The sequence below is a fragment of the Cyprinodon tularosa genome, unplaced genomic scaffold (genome assembly GCF_016077235.1).
Source record: "Cyprinodon tularosa strain WSP-4 unplaced genomic scaffold, ASM1607723v1 ctg501, whole genome shotgun sequence".
Taxonomy (NCBI): domain Eukaryota; kingdom Metazoa; phylum Chordata; class Actinopteri; order Cyprinodontiformes; family Cyprinodontidae; genus Cyprinodon; species Cyprinodon tularosa.
In genome coordinates this window covers 262,602-279,506 of record NW_024039232.1, presented here as the reverse complement: position 1 = coordinate 279,506, position 16,905 = coordinate 262,602, and the positions used below count along the sequence as shown (strand labels likewise).

Below are 16,905 nucleotides of genomic sequence, written 5' to 3'. Positions count from 1 at the left end.
GAAACAAGAAGGTAAGAAAGTTTAAAGTGTAGGTTAGGCAGCGAGGGAACTATTCACACCACTAGTCAGACCATCTGCATGTGATCCACTAGAAATAAGCTTTTATATTATTATCTAAAACAATAAGTAGATAGAGCTTAGGGCCGGCATACACTCAACGATTGATGGCCTGATTTGGGCAGATTTTTCAGCTGTGCTCATGTAGTTTGGATCAGGCCTCATCGTTCGCTGTGCGCTAGAGTATGCAGGGGGAGACGAGGGAGGATTAGCCTCTCACACCACCTCCTGATCGGGAATCATTTGGCTGAATAGAAATCAGACATGTTTGAAATTCAGTCGGCCCTTGTGAGGTGATGATGAGCATATCCTGTTGTTGAAGCAGAGCTATACCCGATTTAACTAAACTTTGCTCCCAGTGTGTGTGAAAACAATCTGACTTTACTTATGGATAGACTAATCCAGCAGAGCTGTCTCCAGTCCGCCGCGGTCTTTGGTCTTTTAGCAGATACCGTGAGTGATTAACTTCTAACCCCAGCAGTTCATCGTAATGGTTGAGCTTTAGCTGAGAGGAAAGTTTGAAACATCATAAGTGTATGCCAGCCCTTAGGTTTGGTTATTAGAAATAAAACCTTAAAATAGAGAAAAAACAAACAAATGACCATTTTGTGGATCACAATCTGCAGACAGCCATGGAAAAACAGAGGAACCCTAAGGTCACAGGGAAACATGAAGCCATAGAGGATGTAGAGCAACTTTTAGAGTTATTTTAGAGTTTATTTTAGCTACACTGATATTTTACCTGAAAAGTCCCATTTAGATTAATCAAAACTCCTTTTCAAGGTATTCCAGGTCAAGAGGGGGAGTGTTTGCCTAGAGCAGTGCGCTTGTGCTCTGAGAAGGTTGCAAGTAGCCGATTCGATCCTCAAAGCCTCCACTCTGGGTTCCTGAGCAAGACCCTTAACCCCCCATTTCTCCCCGGGCGCCACACTTTGGCAGACCACTGCTCCCCAAGAGAATGAGTTAAATGCAGAGAGTAAATTTCTCCAATGTGAAATCAATAAAGTTCAATTATTATTATCATAAAAACACCAAGCAAATTAAGATTAACGTGGACTATTTAAAAATCTCCAGTTCTCTTAGTTTGGGCTTAAAAAATGTTCAAAGAAATTATTTCAGGTAACTTTCTTCCTTTTTGGCAACTTGCTCAGAGTAGACAGAGCTCAGAGAAGCAAAATCATTTTGACAGATTCTGTTCAAGGATAAAAGAGAAAAACAAGTTCATATGCTTCATGGAAAAAAAAAATCTAAACCAAAAAAAAAAAAAAAAAATGGAGAGCACACTCAAACAAATATTTTAGCAGGACAATCAATCCCAAAAGCCTATTTTTTGCCTGTAAACCATATTTTCTACATGTCCTCAGCATTATTGCATTCCTGGATGTGTCTAAAACCTCTGTTTGGCGCCCTCTACTGGTGTACCTGGAGCGCTGCATTTGATTTTGGATCAACTGCAGTGCACCAGGTTTAACAGATATTCATGACATCACCTTGGGAAGCTCTGAAACACTGGTGGCCTTTGGAAGGAGCAGCTCCAACCAGGGCAGCTCGAGCCGCCAGCCATCAGAATTAGTTCTGCCGTGTCTGATGAGCGCAGTGAGGAAAAACCCTCAACCTCATATCACTAAACTATTATTACCATAAATGCTCTCCATGTTTTGGTTTGGGGTCCATCCATCTGCCAATCACAGCAAAGACTAGGGTTGGGAATTGAAAAGATTTTCACGATTCCGATTCCCTTTTCGATTCTATGAAACGATTCGATTCTTTATGATTCTTTTTTCGATTCCAATTTGGGGAAAAAAGGAGAACAAACAGTTTGATTATCAGCATCAACTTTGTTTACTTAACTATTGCACAATCTTACAAACTCAACAAGATCAAGATGTCCACAGGAAATGTGAAACTGGAGTAACATCTGTGTTTAAATGAAAAATGAATACAAGAACAAACTTAATAACCAACAATGTCTAATAACAAATGATGGGATAATAACCTATTTTAAATAACAAAAAATACTAATTATAAAACAGTAGTAGGGAAAATTAACAGTTCTTTTGCAGAAAGATGAGCATATCTGCTTTTTCTGGAAGGATACGGGATCTTTCAGCGCTTAAGGTGTCTCCAGCCGTGGAGGACACCCTCTCAGATGGGGTGGAGGAAGCCTGCACACAGAGGTAGTTTTCAGCCAGTGCAGATAGCAAGGGCAGCGTATCTTGCTTGTTCCACCACCACAGTGTGGCGCTATCCCTGCAGGGGATGGAGGGCAAGCTGGATTTCCTGATCTACCCTGTGGGCTAAGGAAAGACGGGGCTTTGATTCACAAAGTGACCGCAGCTCGTTGTCTTCCTCCTCGAATAGTTCTTCCAACTTGCGTAACTTGCGTAAGTTGCGTAACTTACGTAAAAAATGTGACGTAAGTCGTGCTCCCCAGAGCCGGCGCTCTAGGCTCTGGTGCTGCGGGAATCGAAAAAAGAATCGTTCAGCGAGCTGCCAAACAATGCCATGGAATCGGAAAAAAAAGGAACCGGTTCTTAACAGGAACCGGTTTTCGATTCCCATCCCTAGCAAAGACCACACCCATTCGGATGATAGATGTAGGCAGAGTAGGGCCTCGGTTAGTTGGGCCTTAAAACAGTTGCTTCAGGGAAATGTTACTTTTTAATGTTAAAGCGTGTGGATGTTATGGGGTTCAGTTGAAGTTGGCTAGTTGTTTTTTTCTCCACAAATGTGCCCTCTCATGTATAGAACGTTGCCAACATTGGCCAGACTTGCTATCATCACTACTGTCTCCTTTCACCTGCAGGCAGTCTGTGTCAGAAATCAGGAAAGATGGTAAATGGACCCTGGCTAACCGCTAATGATCCTAAAGTTACAGCCACATTAACAAGCGTACACGCAGGTCAGAATCATCTACGTACCCTCACTAGTAAAGAAAGGGTCCTGAGCTATACCTTTTTTGTCCTAAAAATGAATAAATGTGAATCTAAGGGTCATTTCAGAAAGATTGTAAATGTAAAATACCAGACTATCACTCCTTTATTATATGTAATTATGTATTATCTAATCTGAGTCTAACTCTTTCACAGAAGCTACGGTGCCTTCCTCTTTAAAAAAATACCTAAAACAAAAAAAAACAAAAAAAGAAAAGAAAACAAAAGAAAAGAAAAATGTCTCCTCAAGATTAAAGCTGTTTTGTTGCCGTTTTTTAGCACTTTCCAGCTTAGTTAGCACTCATGCTTATGGGAAAGGCAGCAATGCTCTAGGTCACATGACCCCTTCATTAACGGAAGTTATGCTCTCCAGCTAGATAGATGAGGGTATAACACACACACACACATATATATATATATATATATATATATATATATATATATATATATACATATACATATATATATATACATACATATGGAGTACCAACTCTGCCATATTTAAAAATAAGTACAGAAGTAAATAAATACTTAATAAATAAATAAGCATAAAATTAACTGCCCCCGAAAATAAATGTAGATAGAAATTAATTATAGAGTATATAATTTATATATATATATCTTTTAATTAGTTTCTTAATTTATTCACCTTTGCAATAATTACCTTCTTTATTTATGTCCCTTATAATCTTCAACTTAATTTATTTAATATTTATATTTTTAAGTATTTATTTATGTGCATGTGATAATATTTTTTCTGTTTTATTCTCCTTTGGATTTTTTTACACTATTTATTTCTGCCAGTCATTTTTACATTTCTGTATGCATTTCTGCCTAATATGCAAATGAGGAGGGGCTGTGTCTTAGAGGGTCAACTTCTGTTGACAGACAGACAGACTTAAACAAGTAGGAGTTTGAATGAAGACCTTCTGACTGGAGTTTTCTGTTATTCATTATGTTTTGTAATATCAGACAGAAAGCGGTTTAACAGTTTAAACCCTGCTGTAGAACAAACACCTGATGTTAAAAACTTAAAATGGTTTGACGGTTGAATAAACAAAGATTAACCAAACCTTTTCGGATGTAAAGATTCATAGAAAACTTATATTCATCCTTTATGTTACCACCAAGTAGTGTGTTTTTTTTTGAGTGAACTAACCAAAATAATCAAATATTATTTGAGCAGCTAATCCAAACGAGGTGCCAGCCGTCCATGCACAAATCAAACCAATTTCCTAAACTAAACATTTGTTTCTGTCCTAAAAAAGGGAAAATGGACACTATCCTGTTGATGAATGAGATAAATCCACTTGCCTAAAAGTACTTTAGCGTCCTCGACATCGAAGTCTCCATCTCCATCCGTGTCATATGCAGCCAGTTTACCTACAGAAACCACAAACACGCACAACATGATTGTTCTCACAGGGGTTTGCTGAGATACATCATCTCATTATTTATGGCACAATCAAAACCTTAATTAGTTCAGAGGCTAAAAACTATTTTATGATTTGGTCTGTATTCAGGTTTTTAAGCGCGGCTCAGTGCAGCTTGACATCAGTTCTTACTATGTGTGGAACAGTGGTCTACATCCTGCTGAAAAGTGTTGCCCTGGAGGGGCAAATGGATAAAGCACTAGATTTATACTATAATACATGGATCTTAGGAGAAAACAAAGCTAACATCTTCTTTAAAATTATAAAGTAAATGATTGATCATATTTTAATGAAAAGCTACTGATGCTTTTCAATTTACTGCATGTTTCATAGTGTGACACTGGACTATCATTTCAGATGCACAGGTGCACAGATCTGTGCATCTGAGTGTTTTACAGTGAGAAAATACAATCTGGTGAATTTCAACCCCAGATCTTATACTCAAGCTCCTAAAAGCGTTGATGCTGCTGAACACACACAAAAAACATTTAATGGTTTGGAAAATAAAAACATTTTCTATGTGTTTAAATATGAGTTAATTCAATTCAATTCAGTTTATTTCTATAGCGCCAATTCACAACACGTCATCTCAAGGCACTTTATAGTTCACTAGATCATACAGTCATATTGATTCAAAATTTTCTATCTAAGGAAAGCCAGTTGATTGCATCGACTCATTGACTCAAATACAATCTCTCACACTAAGCATGCTTATAGCGACAGTGGGGAGGAAAAACTCCCTTTTAACAGGAAGAAACTTCCAGCAGAACCAGGCTCAGTGTGAGCGGCCATCTGCTGAGGCCGACTGGGGTTCAAGGAGATCGTTTTAATCTCCTTGAATATATTGTTTTAATTGCTTTCTAAATAAGAAGAACATTTTTTTCAGGCTTGTTGTTTGGCAGTTTACGGTTCACCTCATAATGAGCAGGATGTTTTAGCGGGGATAGGTCTGCAGGCTGGCCAGTTCAGCAAGCATGCTGCTTTTAAACATGCAGAATGCAATTTGGCTCGTTCAACATGTTTAAGCAACACTAAGACATCTAGAACAGACCTTTGCAGAAAGTGACTGATTACTGCATTTAACATCACAAAAAAATGAGACAGTGACAGTCATCTTGTTTTGATTTTTTACCTTGCAAGCTTTCAGACAGGTTAATCTGTATGCCCCTAGCCTTGTCTGCATGCAAAACAAGAAATTTGAAGAAAAAAAATAGCAAGATTAGCAAACAAACAGAGGAAAATCATACAGCCGACATTTATCAAAGATCCATATACAGACAAGAAAGCATTGTTTGTGTTTTACGTGCAGATTGAATCAGATGATATAATACATGCATGTAAAACAAAAAAAGAATAAACAGTTTGTAAAAAACATTTTCTTCCTTTGACCTTTGACCTCCCAGGATCCACCTATAAAATGCATAAATGCAGGGATGCACGATATTATCAACAGCTAACCACACTGTTAGCTTCAACACTATCTTATATCTCACTGAAATAACTCAGAAATATAAAAGGTGCTGCTTTTTTCTATAAGCCTGCAGAGGTTATGATGTAAAGCGCTCCTGCCTGATCCAAGCGTCTTCCATGAAGAGATGCTGATGTGAAAATGTTGGCGCTGCGGATGTTTTCTAAAGGGCCAGAAAGAGCTGAACTGCTGTTTGCAATGACTGCACAGCGTCAGTGAGTCAAGAAGGAGCAAAAGGGAAAATTTCAAATCAACCATCTCAGGAAGCAGCATTCCAGCTGTTACAATGAACTATGGTGGCCTGGAGGAACACAGCAAATCTGTCGCCGTTCACCAGCAGACTCTTCTTCCAGCCTGTACAGCTGGGACTACCTGAGGGGAAAGTCTTTACTCAACTGAGGAAGTGTAACATTCAAACTATTGGATTATCCCGTTTTTTGAACGATGTTAGGTCTTACTAACTAGCCTGTGATATTATTTAAATGTCCAAAACTGAGTTTCACCAAAGGTAATTTAGATGTTTGCATATTAAAGGCTGATTTATCCTCAGAAACAGGGTCATCTGCATGTGTGTCACAATAAATGCAAATATGCCCCGCCCCTTCTGCAGACACTCTGCTGCATCTCTCCAAAATCGTAGGTGGCCGCAGACAGGAGGCCTCTGATTGGTCGATTCTACATCCACTCTACACTATGCATATTTCCTGTTTGGTACCTTAGCGGCTTGTTTTGTTTGTATGACCGCCATTGTGGAAACGACTGATAAAGATGAACCAGCTAGAAGAGTGAGGTTCACAGGAACGCTGGCACCCTTTTTCCACCTGGATCCCCGCTCTTTTTCGCCCTCATGTCCCTCCGTTGTCGGACAAACTTGCCCCTTGCCTTTTTCCACTTCCTCAGCGCCTCGGCCGTATCTAGACCCACAGCTAGTTCGTGATTGTCCCTCTTGCGCTGTGGCGTGGAATAACATGTATTCAATATTGGGCATAAATCATATAATTACAATATCTGCCTCATACCTGCGACAAGCTCACTGCGACACACTGCTGCAGGAGTATAACCAGCCCTAGATGCTTACTGTCCAAAGGCTTCAACTTCAAGTAGGTCAAAGGAAAATAAAGATAATGGTATCAGTTATCGGCCAGTTTAAATATAAATTATTACACATCGGCCAGAAAATCAAACGTCATGCATCCTTAGTGTGAACCCCAATAGGTTTCATGAAACCTGTTATATTAAGCAGCTTTCTTTTACCCTGCTTGCATTGCCATTGTTACAGCAACCTTCTGATTGTAGATGTTTACATCTCATTGTTTGCAGAGATCTCTGTGGGAAACACTTTGGCGTTGTGTTAAATGTGCTGCATAAATAAAACTGACGATGATCCAATAGGATTAGCCTCACTTCCTAACCAGCTAACCTCAACTTGCTAGGGCTTGAAGAGTCAATTTTACAATAAGAAATAGTGCAAGACAACAAAAATAAATCAAAATACACTATGCTGCCATTTTACCATGATGATGCGTTCTGGAGCCGTTTCAGAGCTCTGTAAAGGACAGATGCTTTTGGATTTAAGCTGCATCGCCACTTTCTGACTCACAACTGCATAATAATTTCACAAAGAATCTAAAGATGTCCACCCCCGATTGTGGCGCTTTGTATTAACATCGTTAAAAGGCCTAACAACAGACAGTTTAGCAGCGTGTGTCTTAATGTTGTAAAGTTTGAGATGACAATTAGAAAAGGACCCAAACAAGCAGGATTATATACTGAAGCAGACACATGATGCACTGGCAACCTTCACCTTTCAGGTGAAAACTGATCTAGAAAATAAGTCAAATTTCTTGAATATATGACTTGCCATTTATTTGAGCAGATAAGTAAAATTATCCACCAATGAAATGGGCCCCTTATGTCAGATAATTCTATTTACTGCTGTAACTGGGCTTGAAATAAGATTAAGGGAAGAAATATAATTTTTTATTTAAAATGAAACTACTTTATTCCTGCTGGCAGTTAATTTTATTACTTACATAAATAAAGTCAAAAAACGCTTCTTTGCAGAAATCTTACTTTCTTTTAGTTCACTTATTGCAATAAAGCTTTACATCTACAAACACATGAAGTAAGAATCGACAGAGGAGCTTCTCCATGGAGCAGCTGTACCCACCAATAACTCCTTGATAGTCAACTAAGTCAAAATAGACCACGGCTACAGATGTCCAGACGCCAAGCAGGGCCAGCACGATGAACCAGGTGAAGAAACTGCTGCTGCTGGATCCAGAGTCGGACTTTTTTCCATTCTTATTGACGGACTGGGTTTTGGACCCATCTAGAACAAAAAGAGCAAAACACAAGTTTAAGGATTGGACTTGGATAGTTTTCTCTTAATCCATGCTAAATGAAGAACAGCAAATCATAATTCTCTGCATGCACCAGTTTCCATTTTCTCTTCCAACACATTCTTTACTTTCAATACAAAAGGAACAGCTGGAAGGCACCAGATCTTAATAAAAGAAATTATGACAGGCAATGTGTTAAACGTGAGAAACAACAAAAATAATGCTGCAGGAAGCCAGGCCAGTTAGCTAAAATGTCACTGCATTCTGGGGTTTGAATGGCGGGCAGCGGGAACAGGCCATCAGGCAACCATCAGGAGTATATTTTTAGTGGTCTGCTCAGAGACGCCTGCTGGAGGTCACTTTGAAAGGCAGAACTCCTCCTGTTTGGCTGCTGCAAAGGAGCAGATACCAGAAATGCTGAGGATTAAAGGCCGACGAGGGCCCTCTCCTCTATGGAGTCACTTTTCTTCCATTATTGTTGCAAATAGAAACCAGCTTCTGGAAATGGAAATTAAAAAAAAAAAAAAAAAGAAAGAAAAAAAATAACAGGAATAACTTTGGGAATAACTTCTGTTATTTTTAGGTTATTTTTTTTTTTTATTATTTTGTTTTAATTAGCTTTTTCCAAATGTCTCTGTTTCAGACAAATTTTGTTCTTTTACAACTGCGTACAAAAAAAAATAAATAAATAAAAAAAATCAACTCAAACTATTTTTTGAGTAGGAGCAGCGCATGAACCGAACGCAACACAAGCGAACCGAACGGTTCGGACGGTTTTCAAAAACCGTTCCATCCCTAATATATATACATTTCTGTATCTGGAGCGTGTATTATTAAAGTATTTCTAATTCTGATGTTTTCAATGCTGTATTATTTTCCTACTGATAAAAGCACAGAAGAAAAGCAGCCTAACTGTGTTAAAGCTGTAGGAGCGTAGATGTGCTTTATGCTTCGTTTGAAAGCCCAGACTCAGGTGGGAGAACCTCTTTCTCCATAGTTAGAAAGGGAGAGCTTCACAGTTTTAAAGCCGCAAAGTTTTATCTCAGAGAGATATAACAAGTTACGAAGTTGTGTTTTATGCAGGAGGGCCTTAAAAATAATCTAATTTTTAGATGAAAAAAGTGTTTTTCCTCCCCTCTGCCTCCCCCCATCAATGCACTGTACCTTCAGAATGGGAATGATGCAAAGCCGGCCTAACAGTGACCCCCCCTCCCCTACCTGTTGCCATGCTGTTTTGGCTGAAAAAGGACAAATCAGTTGTTTGGTCAAGGTATCCAGAAATAAAAAAGCCATGGTGAGGAAATTAAAGAAAGCCACTTATGACAAGAAGGAGCAACGGCCTCTAAAGTCATCACTTAGAATTCCATTTAGGACTTTTTAATAGTAGCATCAACATTTTAGCTGATAAGCACCTGATGTAATAACTTTTATTTAGTTATAAATTTAAACCACCGAACAAAAAAAGAATTTCAGTTTAAAATGTTGAAACCGCTATAAAAACTGAGTCTTCCTGCAGTAAACTGTTCCTTTCATTCTTTCAAGTAAAGAAAAAGTCATGTCCTACTTCTGAACAACTGATTGGTGAATCCCTAACATAAAAAGTCAAATATTTTTCAGGTAAATCAACCTGATGTATTCGTCATCTTCACAGTCAGCCCTAGAGGTAAGAAGGCAGCCAAACCAGACAGCCCCACTCACACCCAGAAAGTTATTCTGGGTGTGGTCAAGATACCCCGCAAAGCATGATGGGAGAAATGGCAGAGAGAATGAACAGGTGGTAAAGGAGATGTGTGTTGCTAGGTCAGATTTCAAAGACACACCTCCGTGATGAGTTTGACTCTGAGTTGAAAGTTTACCAACCGCCTGAGGCACATGAAGGGTTACTTCAGTCTAATCGTCATGGAAACGCTCAGCTGTCAGGAAGGATTTGAACAGAAAAATGTCTGATTCAGAGGTCTGAGCTGCACTTGTTGAACTGAACATAAATGAGATCCTTGCATGAAAACTAAATGAATGTAGTAGCAGAAGAACCGTCCGCTTTTTCAGGTTGATTTGAATTCAGTTCAACAAGTAGGTGTTAGAAACTTAGAAGGAAACTAAATCCATTAAATAGCTGTTATTCATGTTTAGTATAACCGATAATAAAACACAGAATTAGTAGGACAGGAAGAGCTGATACCAAACCAGAAGAACCGGAGCTTCAGACGACATGGCTCTTCACTTTGAACTCGACAGCCAGTCCCATTAAGGGACCTTGAAGGTTCCCAGTCCTCCCATACATCCCAGTGACCTGTTCCTCACCTTGCATTTCCCCGGCTACCGCTGCAGGAGTTGCTGTGACCACGGAAGGTGTGATGGACTCCACCAGGTTTGCTGGATCCCCCATCCCTGCTTTCTGAGGGCTTGAGAACTTAAGGCAACTTAAAAAACAGCCGTCCTCCACTCCCTCACTCCCTCTTTGTGTTTCTCTATCTAGCCCTTCCCTCCTGACTTGTTTTCTCTGCAGACAGTCAGTAAGGTACACTTGTTTATGAGCCTGGTATGGATCTGGAGGTCATTCAGGGCTATTTATAGGCTGTTAAACCAGCTGGCCCTGACATACAAAGAAAGGGACACAGTCATGGCCTGCCGCAGCCTGGAACAAAGCTAAAGGAGAGTCAGGAAACGTTCTCTCTGAAGTAGAGAAGAAAATGAAAAGATCTCAAATCTGTAGTTTAATACTCAAATCTTATGAAACAAAATGATCTCTAAAAAGGAAAAAGGCTAAATAATCTAATGATATCCACCTCCTGCTTCAGCAATCATTGATTCTAACAGTGACTAGTCTGCATATAAACAGGAATGGATCAGCTGGTCCATGAATGCAGGTCAGAAGGTAAACTGGCTCCCACGGTCAATCAGGAACCTTATTCCGGACCTGAGCCGCTCCTTCCTTGGATCCACCAAAAATAGTACTCGAAGTCAGCAAATGAAACAATGAACAAACGGATGAAATAAATGGTAAATGGCATGTACTTATATAGCGCTTTTTCAAGTTAGGAGACTTGACCAAAGCGCTTTATACTACATTCAGTCATTCACCCATTCACGCACAAACTCACACACTGATGGTGGCAAACAACAGGGCAGCTGTGGCCACAGCTGCTCTGGGGCTCACTGACAGAAGCAAGGCTGCCGTACACTGGCGCCACCGGGATGAAAAAGAAAATGGGCGTTGGTGTGGTTCCAGCGCCTGCTGGTTAAGGGTGGTGAGGGCTTCACTGGCTCATGTGAGGAAAGAGCCAGTTACACAAATGGCGTCAGGATCAGAACAAAACTGTAATCATCTGGGAGTCGCGTTTTATGCTGATCAGCATAAATATCTAGTTATTCTGCAGGAGGCAAGCTGACCTCATTGCAGCTTAAAGTGACAGTCTGAATATTCCCCATCCCGTATTACCAGGGCACCTTTTTAGCCCAATTGCCGGTTTTGTATTTATGTCTATATAAACGGTGCAATCTGGTACAATTATGTAATCCAAATACATTCCAGTCAAATCATGATATTGTGTTTGTGATCACAGCTAAATTTGTTGCTGCTTCGCCTGAACTTTGTTTATATTGGTGTCGCAGTAACCAATCAGGGACGAGATGCGTGCCCTGCGGACTCCAATGTACCCCTGTGCCTGAACCCCGCTCCGCTGCTCCGGCTGAGAGAAACCTTTAAGCAGGCTATCAATATGAAACTACACTAATAAAGAATAAGAAAAGCAATTAATAAAAACAATAAATAAAGGGAAGATAACTGGAAAAAACAATAGAGCGATATCAAAGCTCAGCATGAAAACAAAGTTTGGTTCAGTAACTAGAATTTGTTTGAATTAGGAACGAGACCAACTTAGCACTGGGGCTAACAGAGAACAATAGATAGGAGACCGTAAACTGGTTGTTCTAGTAAACAACCAGTTTACTAGAATAGCAGAAAGGAAAATAAAAACACTTTAATGATGTTGGATCTCTTTTTGGACGGTTTTAGTTTTTGAAAAAAAAAAAAAAAAAGTAATCACAATGTAAGGTCAGATCGCCATACGCTTCAAAAAACAGCAAAAACTAGGTAATTAAATAGTTTTTTTTATACATGACTAAAGGGAGTCACGCTGGTTAACGTAATTTAGTCTATTTTTTTGTACAAAAAAAGGGATAAACTACATATGTAAACTAAAGGGATAAACTAAATACGTAAACTAAGGGGTAAACTAAATATGTAAACTAAAGGGATACACTAAATATGTAAACTAAAGGGATAAACTAAATATGTAAACTAAGGGGTAAACTAAATATGTAAACTAAAGGGATAAACTAAATATGTAAATTAAGGAGTAAACTAAATATGTAAACTAAGGGATAAATTAAATATGTAAATTAAGGGCTAAACTAAATATGCAAACTAAGGGATAAATTAAATATGTAAACTAAAGGCATAAACTAAATATGTAAACTAAGGGGTAAACTAAATATGAAAACTAAGGGGTAAACTAAATATGTAAACTAAGGGGATAAACTAAATATGTAAACTAAGGGGTTAAACTAAATATGTAAACTAAAGGGATAAACTAAATATGTAAACTAAGGGGTTAAACTAAATATGTAAACTAAGGGATAAATTAAATATGTAAACTAAGGGGTAAACTAAATATGCAAACTAAGGGATAAATTAAATATGTAAACTAAAGGCATAAACTCAATATGTAAACTAAGGGGTAAACTAAATATGAAAACTAAGGGGTAAACTAAATATGTAAACTAAGGGGATAAACTAAATATGTAAACTAAGGGGTAAACTAAATATGAAAACTAAGGCATAAACTAAATATGTAAACTAAATGGATAAACTAAATATGTAAACTAAGGGGATAAACTAAATATGTAAACTAAGGGGTAAAACTAAAGGCATAAACTAAATATGTAAACTAAGGGGTAAACTAAATATGTAAACTAAAGGGATAAACTAAATATGTAAACTAAGGGGTTAAACTAAATATGTAAACTAAGGGATAAATTAAATATGTAAACTAAGGGAATAAACTAAATATGTAAACTAAGGGGTAAACTAAATATGAAAACTAAGGCATAAACTAAATATGTAAACTAAATGGATAAACTAAATATGTAAACTAAGGGGATAAACTGAATATGTAAACTAAGGGGTAAAACTAAAGGCATAAACTAAATATGTAAACTAAGGGGATAAACTACATATATAAACTAAAAGGATAAACAGGGATAAACTACAGGGATAAATTTGTATGGAGTATGGGTATACTGGTCTGACGAACACTGCCCTTGCTTTTCAACAGTCGAATGACAACAATTGTAAGAAATTAGACTACTTTCTCAGTTAGGTTACAAAACTACCACATTTAAAGTGTAACTATTTAAGTTTAACTGCTCATGTTATTGTGTAACAGGATTCAAAATCAATACATAAAAAAATGTGTTAATAATACAGTTACTCCCCCATACCCTCATACCATGACCCCACCTGCATTTACACCGGCCCCCATTAGGGAGGCCCCACATTTTGGGAACCACGAATGAACGCATCCAATTCATAAGTAAAAACCACCAAACTAAAAACAAACCACAGCAAATCACTGAAACACCAAACCTCATAACCATGCATGGAATTCAAAAACAAACACATTACAAAATGTATTCCATTTAACAAACCAGTAAATTCGCCCAGAAACTGAGATCAAAGGAGCGGCTCCTTCCTCGGTCCTGAAAGAGACGTTTTATTTGGATGAAGTTAATTAACAGCTTCAGAAAGTTTGAATGCTGTTTGTTGTCATTTTTTTATTTGCTGTCAATCAGACTAAATATCTCTGCTCCTCTGACACCATAGCTGGGATCAAACTAATTGGTCAGAGCAGGATAATCAGGTTTTCATAAAGGTTATGACAAATGCTTTACTGATAAACTAGATTAGCATTTAACTACTACTTCAAACTAAATAAACTACAAAGCCTGTTTAATTAGACAGCAGCTTAAACACCTTAAAATAACCAACTTTTATTGAAGTTATTTCATTAACAGAGGCACAGTCTAACGCACAGTCAAGCTACCTGCTAAACAAACCTCTTTCAGTAGTTCAATAAAAATGGATTTCATTTTGTTCTCATCTCAAATAAAATCCTGACTAAAGATGATAAAAGGACTGAGTTCCATGGATCCATCATCTTAACCCCTCCTGCCCCTGCAGGGCCAAGGCAGGGTTTGCTCTTCACGGGTTATCTCTCCATCAAAGGATAAACTCAGAGACACACAGGAGAAACTACTCAGATTTAGGCGAAAGGGCAACTTTAGAGCAACCGGTCAAGCTAATGTTTTAACCTGAGGAACCCAGAGTATGCATGCATACATGCACCGGGGAAAGCATGTAGAGTACATGCAGACCGTCTGCAGGACCTCGCTGTACTAATGGCTCCAGCTACAAAAGTCTCTCTGAAGTTAAAATAATCAAAAAGTGGAAAAACGGTCTGAAAATTGAAATATTTGGCTTTAAATTGTTCTGATCTACAGCCCCTCCTATGCAGCCATTTTCACACATGCACACACACCTAATAAAAACCGACGTGACAAAACACAGAAACCGTTGCTCAACATACCATTCTGTTCCTCCACGCCTTCCATGTTATTGCTGCTGCAGCGGTTCATTCACACATGGATGCCCCCTGCTCTGCACAATATTCACCGTGGCCGCTGAAGCTGTTCTCTCTGCGATACCCCGGACGCATTGCAATTCAAGCGACTTCTCCTATATCTTATGTAAGAGCTGCAGAGTTCCTGGCTCCTAAACTCAACTTTTCCCTTGCAGGCTTTTTACAAACATGCAAGCTGTTGCGTACCACACTCACAAATTCATTTTTGCATAACTCTGAGGACATTCTGGCTCGCCTTATTGTGCACTCGTTGATGCAGTTGACAAACTAGTCTGTTTAAAAAGAATAGGAATCACTGAATCACCATCTATGACAGGTATTTCCTGGCAGAAAGCCGCCTGATCCTCACGAATCACTTCCATTTGTGGATTTGGACTATATATTTCCTGCACACCAATAATCCCATATCTGGCTTTGTTAGGAAGACCATGAAAGTCACCAATGTTAGCTGATAATAAAGGAAAAACTGCTTAAAATACATGTGGGAACTAACTGTACGGCTAGACTGTTCTATTCTGTCATATGTTTCGTTATATTAACTCCATAAGTCATTTTCTTTTTTTTTCTTCCGTTTTACAGTTTAATTCATGAAAACCACTTTGAATCTCTGTACTGAATTGAGCTACACAAATAAATATGCTTTGCCTTACTTAACAAAACAGAGTTACTAGAAACTTTTCAGTCAGCTACAAAATTCTGGATTTAAGTTTTGACCATTTAAAGCCAGGTTTATATCTTTCATAGTACAGTTTGGTTTTTGCAGTTATAATAACACACACAATGCAGATGCACACAGCACCACAGGTCCATGCAAGGTCAAATGGAGATGTTTGCATTTAGGTTACACTGAGCACATTCAATAAAAAGAAAAAACAAAAAAACTTCATCACACAGCAGACCAAGAGGAACAGAAGCCTGTTACCCGTCCATCTCTGCACAGTTCTGCAGCTTCCGGGATTTGGAACAGAGGAAGAGGCCTGAGGGACAGCAATATAGAAATATAAGGAGAAGATCCGGAATCCAACATCATTAATCTTTAGGTTTTCCACTCAGAGGCATCGATCTCATCATAATTCAGGGCATTTCATTCCTTAGAATTGTGCCTTTTTCTAAGGAAAGAACGAATATTCAACAAGCCGATTCAATGGATCGAAAAAAGATTTGTAAATAAAAATATAATATATGCACTAAACTTCAATAGGAAAAATGGCAAGGAAGTTTTCTGGAGATTCTGAAGATTAAGAGAGTAAGTGTGGAAATGCTATCACGAGGGATGGAGCCTAACTAAAAGATACGTTCAGTTTTCTCTGTCATATTGCTTCTATACTGCTAAGAAATCCCATCTAAGTAAGTCTATTTTTCTTAAAATAAGTTTTATTTCTTGAATTGAGCAGCTAAGTGAGACACTTTGCCGATGAAATGAGACAATTTACATTTAAAATAAGAAAAAAACAACCGCAGTGTCTTATTTAAAGTGGATAATGTGTGTGAATGGGGCTCAGCTTCATTCTAACTTCCATCACCCTGAAGAAGCTTATTAAAAGTGACAGGAAGTCGATGACGCCCAGTAGCTGATCGCTCTGATATCTCACCTGCTGCCAGAACTTCAACTGTGTTGAAAAATAAGAGATTTTCCAAACCTGAATCGACTCAGGATCCCTAAAGATCAATTCATTTTACAAAAGATGGATATAAAAATAAAAGCGTGTCCCACTGTTCTACTTAGAGATGTTTGTCATTTCCAATAAGATACTGGTATTGCAATCAAATTTACAAATTCAAGCATAGTTACTTTTTCAAAAACGTAACCAAAGGTCTCATATTTCCTCATAGTTCTCCGCTCTTCCTCTCGTAACTTCTCCTCTGCAAGTCTTTCAAGTAGAACGCAGGACATTGTCTACATTGTCCAAACTTTTAAAGAAGGAAAGTCGTCATTCTTCCAGAATAAATGAAATTTTGGTCTTCCTGTAG

General features: G+C 38.4%; 1 protein-coding gene across 4 annotated transcripts in view; it reads right to left on the bottom strand.

The window, feature by feature from the left end:
- The window catches only part of asph (aspartate beta-hydroxylase), a 52,562-nt gene that overhangs the window by 30,980 nt on the left and 4,677 nt on the right, over window positions 1–16,905 (bottom strand). Inside the window, exons 1-4 of one of the 4 annotated variants that reach the window (XM_038303018.1) lie at window positions 14,881–15,029; window positions 8,062–8,223; window positions 5,556–5,600; window positions 4,305–4,373 (exon numbers count right to left, since the gene is read on the bottom strand). In XM_038303018.1, the coding sequence (XP_038158946.1) occupies window positions 4,305–4,373; window positions 5,556–5,600; window positions 8,062–8,223; window positions 14,881–14,929 (325 nt within the window). In that variant the 5' untranslated portion in view covers window positions 14,930–15,029. Of the gene's footprint in view, window positions 1–4,304; window positions 4,374–5,555; window positions 5,601–8,061; window positions 8,224–10,534; window positions 10,760–14,880; window positions 15,030–16,905 lie in introns of those variants that run through there. The other 3 variants (XM_038303017.1, XM_038303019.1, XM_038303020.1) reach the window with 3 other exon arrangements.